This window comes from Trematomus bernacchii, unplaced genomic scaffold, assembly GCF_902827165.1.
Source record: "Trematomus bernacchii unplaced genomic scaffold, fTreBer1.1, whole genome shotgun sequence".
Taxonomy (NCBI): Eukaryota; Metazoa; Chordata; class Actinopteri; order Perciformes; family Nototheniidae; genus Trematomus; species Trematomus bernacchii.
In genome coordinates this window covers 8,413,998-8,421,469 of record NW_022987828.1, presented here as the reverse complement: position 1 = coordinate 8,421,469, position 7,472 = coordinate 8,413,998, and the positions used below count along the sequence as shown (strand labels likewise).

Here is a 7,472-nt window from a genome sequence, read left to right as displayed (position 1 = left end):
CTTCATTCATTGCAAATGTGTGCAAAATATAACAAAATATTAACAATTTGTTTAAAACAGAGTTTATTAAAAAATACATAATTATAGACATTATTGTTTTTTCTTTGTCTAAATGTGAACATGAGAAATGATTGGCAACGCAAACAAAAATACTGTAAGCAATAATGAGAGTGCAAATACATTGGTTGTGGTTATGTGTGAGTAAAATGCTAGATATCATGCTGCTATGTATCTAAGTTATTGCATATTTCTAAGGGTCAGTGACAGTGGATAGGACTGTGGTTTCTGCAGCAGCGAGACAGACAGCTTCTCTGCAGTGCTCCTTAGGCGAAAGGCTTCACGATCTTCATTGAGATGTAATTCTGTGGATATATAAAACATATTTAAGTCTATCACAATAAAAAATACATAGGAATGATGTTTGATGGGAAAAAAAATATGATTTAAATTTTAGAATTATTCAAATCAGTAAATCAGTTAGTAAACTAAGAAATCTTACAGGAAGGGAGTAGAACAGGATCCCAAGGAACAACAAAACCAGCAGAAGAAGAATCGCTCCAATGAAAATACATTTGAATCTGCGCCAAACGATGAACTTCATGGTCTTGCAAGGGTTTATAAACCAGAAGAATGACGTGTCAGGCCGGCTGTTGAATGGAGAACGACAGCAACATTAGTTAACATTAAACAATTCATAGAACAACAAACTCATAATTTATTTATGTTTAAAGGACTCTGATTTATTACTTGGGTGGATCCAGTTTGGGACTCATGTTTGGTTCATCTCGGCCTTTCCCAGCAGGTCTCTCCTCCATCTCCTTCCCCTCCACTATTTCCAGTGTCATCTCTACCTTCCCCTGTGGAGTTTGAAAACAAAATCTTAAAAAGTATCCAGGATTTTTTTTTTTACTATGGAATGTGCCGAGGACATAAACATACACCAAGCACATGTTTCCCATCCTGCTCGATAGCACATGGCCACCAGCCTCGTACAGACTTCTGGGAGAAGAGTGAGTTGGGCAGGGTTTTTTTCGTGGAGACTGAGTCTGCCATACCAGGCAACATCTTCAGGCTGCACTTTTCTGGGCTCTTAGCAGGAGAGATCAGATTAAGTAGATCCAGTTCAAGTGAACCTGTAACAGAAATATTAATGGAAAGTTATAATTAGTCCTTTATTGCTCTTTTGTAGATCTCTATCTAGACCTCCCTCTGTGTGGGGTTAATCATAATGCTAACCTAAGTAGTCATCCATGGAGAATTTGTCATTGTCCCATATCTGGACGATCAATTTAGGAGGAATCCTAAATTCAGTTTTGTCCAGATTCCAAAAGTGTTCCTGGAAAAACACAAACACTTTATTTAGACAATTACCTGCATCAGCACACAATAATAATATATAAATATGACACAACAATCATTTGATGCTTTTTTCCTGCTCCAGGACCTTACTCACTTTCTTCGAGACCACACACAGCTGTTCTGCAGGCAGGTAGTCAAACTCAAAGATATACCTCCAGTTGAAATTTCCATCCCCATCCAGGGATCTGTAGTGTACATCAGTCTTCTGCTTGTTGTCTTCCATACCCAGCATCCATCTAAAAAACATGGCAATGTTGAATTCAGATAAGCTACTTGTACGTGAGTCCAGTAGGTGGTAAAAGTATACATAAATGAAGGGATAGGGTATTGCGTGTAATTTACCCTTTAACGTAGATGTCACTCATTTTATCTCCAGTTATGCTTGTGTCGTCCAGAGTAACATCTGTTGTGTTCCAAATTATGGCTCGCAACATATACCTGTTAAAAATAATATTGTTATATTTTATCCTTAAATGCATTTTTATAAATCAATATTTAGTCAAGTGTTCCTTACTTCTTGGCTTTGCGTGGAGTGATATCACATGGGGGACCTGGCAAACCAAGGCTCTTGGGGAAAATGTCCACCCACATTTGAATCTGTCCCTGTGGTTAGGAAAAACAAACAACGTTAAAATGTTTATTCTAAAAAGCATTATATATGACTTATATATCTTTGCTACCTCTAATCAAAAAAAAAATGTATGTAGTGTTATTTGGGATGTTTTAACCTGAGGCAGGTTGGGTTGGTAGGAGCTGTACAGGGTTCTGGTCTCCACGTGCTCCGGTGCCAAGCCCTGGGCTCTGAGTACATGCAGGGCCAGCCTCTCTCTGGCTGGGCCTAAGTGTGGATGGATCGCAGTGTTTGCCTCTGCAAAGTGCACATCACATCACAAAGGTCAAGAAAGAAAGGATAGTGTAAAGTATAACAAAGGTCAAAAGTGTGAGGCGGACTACAAACTGTTTCAAGGGAGCCTCAGAGAATGGAAGTGAACACATGTAATTTGTTGTTACTATGGCTAAAAGAAAATCACATACAGTAAGGTAGAATAGCTTCAATGTGTGTAATTTGCTACAGTTAGAAACTAATGAATGATTTTGCACAGCACTCAAAAAGAGTGCTGTGCAAAATCATTAATTTTGTTTGTTTTCTGGCCTAATTATTATTTTTGAGTGTCTAAAGGATCAAATAACGTGGTTCCAATATGCATTCAGCAATACAGCAAACTGAGGAAGTAAACTAACTCACTTGTTTGAGGGTAAGCCCAGTCTTAGACTTTGAAACCCAGTGCTTTAGTAGATACAGGTTAATATTTAGGCCAAGATACAACTCCAGCGTACTTTCATACTAGTTGGAAAGCATTCTGCTCAGACATTTTCTATATCAAAACTTAGTCATTGAGATATCAGTATAATTCTACGGTATTTGACAATGGCAGTACCGAAATCGTGCAGGTGGTATTCTTTTCCTGAGAAAGAGAGCGAGCTTCCATCTCCCTCGATGCGTGGAGGAGGGACGCCTCTCACTCTGGCCACGTTCTGCAGGATCTGCGACGGCTTCAGCTGGTCTCTCCACTGATTGATCCCTGAGCTGCAACAAAATTATAGACGTTATGGCTTTGTCTTCAAGAAACAAAAATAAATCAAAGAATTCCCTGGCCGACGTCTGATACATCCACTGTACTGCAGATGCTGTACTGTAGCAGCACATACTTACACACAGTAGGTCTGAGGCAGGCCACAGCAGGGCCTGAAACGAGACAGGAGTCTGTTCTCCAAATCGATGACCGTCTCACCCACTTTTTCATCTCTGCTCAGTAAGTCATAGTCATACACAGCAATCTTCAGGTCCTTGTCTTGAGGCATGAAGCAGGACATCTCAAACATCCTGGTCAAAAATGTACAACAAATTATGCATAGCCTGCTTCTTTCTGTTCTTAGACTAACTTCAAACTGGCAGCAATCATTTGAACAAATACAAAATGTACAAAATGTCAGGAAGATGAACTCATTGCTGTCTCACCTCCCAAACTCTGGGTGAAGGGTGTTTGGTTTATAGTGATCTCTGTCATCCAGTGTTTTCCCTCCCAGTGATAGCTTAATGTATGGGTCGCACTGAAAAATGAGAATACAAAAAAATTAACTTTAGTGATCTTTCATCTTCATACATCTAGAGCACTGTTGTGACTCAATTATTTGTAACTATGCCAAGATGGTGGTTTAGTTGCAGCTTTATTTAATACTCACCATGCCATTTGTGTCCTTAGGCTGGAGGTCAAGACAGCGCACCACATAAATTCTGACAAGGCAGCCCTGCGGTCCGCTCTCAGGAAGCTCTTTGAACTGGCGGGGTGGAGCTGGCACCCCTGGGTCATCCGACAGTGGGTAAATCTTGAATGAGCCCTGTATATAGCCGAAAAAAGACAGCACTGTTAGTCCTATAACCTCTCTTATACAAGCTCATAACATTCACACTGGAACCTCAGACCATATTCCTACCAAGGTAACAATAGATTGTTACATCAATGAGGTACTACATACTGAAGCTAAATATCCCCTCACAGACATACCAATCAGAAGGTGATATAAATAATACTGTTTCATTTCATAAATTATCCACCAGAGGGCAGGCAAAGGCTAAGAAAAGTAGCTGGACAGCATCCAAAGCAGTGTTTACCCATGTGTACCAATGGGCTTCTTTACCTTGAACTCTCCCACCACAGAGGGGTCATCTTCCTCATCCTCGGTCTTTCCTCGCTGGAGTTTGAAAGTGCCGCAGAAATCAGTGAATCCCTGGAACTGTTGAACCTCTTCAAGCTCACTGTTAAAGACCTGAAAACCAACACAAGAACAGAAACTAAGTCATACTTCATATATTGTGATCTCTCAAGCTAACGATACGTCACACCTTGGTTACATGTTTTAACAGCACTCAGAATAATTAGTATTATTTTTTTTCATTAAAATAACTAACTACTAACTGCTCTTTTCAGTATCGGAGTACAGCATCTTTTTTTAGCTAAATACCAATGCAAACTCTTATCAAAAAGAATGAGAAGCAGGACTTTCTGGTCACAGATATATCTTGCTGTAAGAAAATCACATACAAGAATTCAGGGAAAGATTCAAATCATTATTGTGTTTAAGCAATGTGCAAAAACATGTTCTTACCTGTAATTTGTCGTATCCCTTTTTCAGGTAAGGCGCACACTTCTCCTTCTCTCCAATAGAGGCAAAGAACTTACTCCACCAGTCTACTGCTTCCTTGTCCTACACAAGGGAAAATAATGATTCACTTAATCTGCCGATAGATAACATCTCTAAAAATGTGATAGGACAAACAAAAACTCACCATTTCTGCATGAAGCTGCATAGTGTGGGAAGCAAACAAAGAATACTTATCAATAAAAGAAAGACGTAGCAGTGAAAATGTTGTCATATGAGTGAGTGAGTACATTATTACTTACCTCGGCTTTGACGATAGGTCTCTCATCAATTTCTATGACAACATCTCCCTGGGCAGCAGCTATCATAGCCACTGCAAGTCAATTAAAACAGGATTCAATAAGACTCCACTGTCTTCAGTATTACTGTAATTATTATTTAAAAAAATTATATAATTTAATTAATTAACTAATTATTGTATGTAATGTTTCTATTTTAATCAGATTTTTAATTAATGTATGCATTGTTTATTTTTTTTAAAGAGTGTTCTTCTTGCATTGTTGACATAATGTTTGTTTGAATTGAAAAACAGCATGGCAAAAAAACCATGTTTTTTATGTTACAAAATGATGCCTCCCATCAAACACATCTAAAACAAAAATCCTCAAATAAGGAGATGAGTATGTGTCTGCCATGTGTGTGTATACTGTACCTCTAGCAGACATGCAGACTTCACTGTTAATGCGATATGGATCACAGCGGAACTGTTCCAGGCAGTCGATGGTGCACTGACCCACTACCGGTTTCCTGCCAAAAGGCCGGTGGTCGATTACCTTCAGCACGATGGGAGGGGTGTACATCTCCTCTTTGGGAAGAAGCTAAGGTGAGAAAAAAATAGAACGAGCCATGTGAGAAAATATTGAAAATGTAGACATGCAACTTTTACAGATGTCTGAATATATATTCCAGAGAGTTTGAGGGTCTGTACCACTTCGAGGAGCAGCACGGATCCGGGGAAGTTGGGGTTCTTTTTGAAGTTCTTGATTACAGCGGTTTGCACAATCTCTCCACCACACTCAACTATCAAACTGGGAGAGGTGACTGTGGCCAACTGGTAGGTCTTCATGTTCCTCAAGCCCCAAGTCAAGACCTGGGATCAAACAAACACATTAACATGGGCAGATTAGAGGCTGCCATAGTGGTAAAAGACAGGTGAGAGTACGGGGGGAAGGGAAAAATTGGTAGGAAATGCAACCACAGCAGATATCTCAGGGTTGGGCTGATCTTGTCTGATCATGAAATGTGTGTGATGGGAATTTATAGGTGCTGGCAAAGGAGCATGATGGCGTAATGTACCTCGATCGCAGTGCGCTGCACTACAGGCCTGATTCCCTGGGGAACCATGTAGATCTCCCCCCGGCGAGAAGGTAGCAGAGGCATTTCTCCGTCATTCCCCTGGAGGGCAAAGAAAAGCATAACCTACTAAGTACTGTTTTATAGAGTTAATAACAGTTTCTTCAGTGTCTTCTTTACCTTGTTCTTCAGTATGAGCTCTGCAGCCACCAGTATCTCTCCGGCATTGCGACCTTTTTTGTTGACCGGGAACCACAGCAGCTTAGGGCTGACAGCCACACTGGGGTTCAGCTTCACCACAGGAGGGCACCTACAGCGACCCATGGGTTCATCTTTACCCTTTATAAATAAAGTGCAACGACACACAAACACTTAGTGACGCCTGATTATATCATACATGAATCTCAGATGCATTTCTTGCATAAAACTTAGAATGCTTATGTGATTTGATTTGGCAGATAAAATATACAACGTACTACTTGATCCCTGTCACACAGCTCCAGCACCACATCAGGAGGGTTGCGGGCAATAGTTTGTGGGTCTCCGTAGATCTCAATGTCCTCAAAGATGAGAGTCTGGTCCCATGTGGGGTTCAGGGTGGACCTTATGACTTCTGTGGTCTTACTCACATGGAGGAATGACACATGTGCATAGGGATCTGGGGATGACCAGGAGTTTGTGATGTTTAATTGAATTAAAGCAACATTTTACATCCTGAGTCGATTTCATGTATTCGTCCAGGCCAGGATTTGACTTTACCCGAGAAGCTGTCATTGTCCATGGCACAGAGACTCCTCGCCTGGTACACGTACACTCTCAGATGGTAGAGGTAAGACTCTAAAAGGGAGATAACATTTTTCAGCATGTTTAACATTTATGACTATGTTACCACCAATCTAATCACACAGAACATCTGCCACACTGCTTAGTTCTTGATTCAAGGTTATCTGGCACCAGGAGCTTTGAAGAAACAATCAGCAGAGTGATCAAAAGTTAACTTTATCTGGCCCAACTACTTACGGCTAAAGTGGCAGGAAACAGTGGGTGTGTTGGCACCAAATAGTTTTGCTGCATCCGTTTTACTGGCCTTCTCGTCGACATCAACACCCTGTTAACAAATCACAGGGTGAGGCGCTGAAAAGAACAGGGAAACATTTCTGCAAAATCTAAGAAAAATTGGATAAGGAAGAAAGAATGCAGAACTAAAATAAACTTCCTGAAAGATTTGCCAACATCGGACACACATGCAGGAGAATAATCTGAGGATATGACTCAGATGGCATAAAGTAAATGTTGTTGTCATGACAACTGCTTGGTGGGGGGAAATGTGGAACTCATGTTTAGTAATGTTTCTCCCTGGACTCACTAATGCCCCTTCCAGCCTGAAGATGGCAGAGGACCCGATGCAGTCTGAGGGAACCATCTTTCTTCTCCAGCGGCAGCGGCGAAATGTGTCAGAGGAGCGCTCCTTCCTGTGGAACTTCCAGCCAATCAGGGAAGAGTATTCCCAGCCTTCCCCTGGGTCTCGCCTCTATGGAAAAGACAAGGACAGAAAAAATGAGCTTCAAAATCTCTCAAATCTACCCCGTTTTCTCATC

At 40.8% G+C, this 7,472-nt stretch overlaps 1 protein-coding gene across 1 annotated transcript in view; it reads right to left on the bottom strand.

The window, feature by feature from the left end:
- Nucleotides 1–39: 39 nt before the first annotated feature.
- The window catches only part of myofl (myoferlin like), a 36,599-nt gene continuing 29,166 nt past the window's right edge, over nucleotides 40–7,472 (bottom strand). The window contains exons 29-53 of the mRNA XM_034151780.1: nucleotides 7,241–7,405; nucleotides 6,895–6,982; nucleotides 6,634–6,711; nucleotides 6,351–6,532; nucleotides 6,055–6,213; nucleotides 5,878–5,976; nucleotides 5,510–5,671; nucleotides 5,234–5,399; nucleotides 4,824–4,894; nucleotides 4,709–4,723; nucleotides 4,528–4,626; nucleotides 4,060–4,188; nucleotides 3,604–3,759; nucleotides 3,380–3,471; nucleotides 3,074–3,244; nucleotides 2,799–2,947; nucleotides 2,088–2,227; nucleotides 1,874–1,962; nucleotides 1,702–1,797; nucleotides 1,454–1,595; nucleotides 1,237–1,336; nucleotides 940–1,133; nucleotides 748–857; nucleotides 500–647; nucleotides 40–362 (exon numbers count right to left, since the gene is read on the bottom strand). Of these exons, the coding sequence (XP_034007671.1) occupies nucleotides 324–362; nucleotides 500–647; nucleotides 748–857; nucleotides 940–1,133; nucleotides 1,237–1,336; nucleotides 1,454–1,595; nucleotides 1,702–1,797; nucleotides 1,874–1,962; nucleotides 2,088–2,227; nucleotides 2,799–2,947; nucleotides 3,074–3,244; nucleotides 3,380–3,471; nucleotides 3,604–3,759; nucleotides 4,060–4,188; nucleotides 4,528–4,626; nucleotides 4,709–4,723; nucleotides 4,824–4,894; nucleotides 5,234–5,399; nucleotides 5,510–5,671; nucleotides 5,878–5,976; nucleotides 6,055–6,213; nucleotides 6,351–6,532; nucleotides 6,634–6,711; nucleotides 6,895–6,982; nucleotides 7,241–7,405 (3,039 nt within the window). The 3' untranslated portion in view covers nucleotides 40–323. The remainder of the gene's footprint in view (nucleotides 363–499; nucleotides 648–747; nucleotides 858–939; nucleotides 1,134–1,236; nucleotides 1,337–1,453; nucleotides 1,596–1,701; nucleotides 1,798–1,873; nucleotides 1,963–2,087; nucleotides 2,228–2,798; nucleotides 2,948–3,073; nucleotides 3,245–3,379; nucleotides 3,472–3,603; nucleotides 3,760–4,059; nucleotides 4,189–4,527; nucleotides 4,627–4,708; nucleotides 4,724–4,823; nucleotides 4,895–5,233; nucleotides 5,400–5,509; nucleotides 5,672–5,877; nucleotides 5,977–6,054; nucleotides 6,214–6,350; nucleotides 6,533–6,633; nucleotides 6,712–6,894; nucleotides 6,983–7,240; nucleotides 7,406–7,472) is intronic.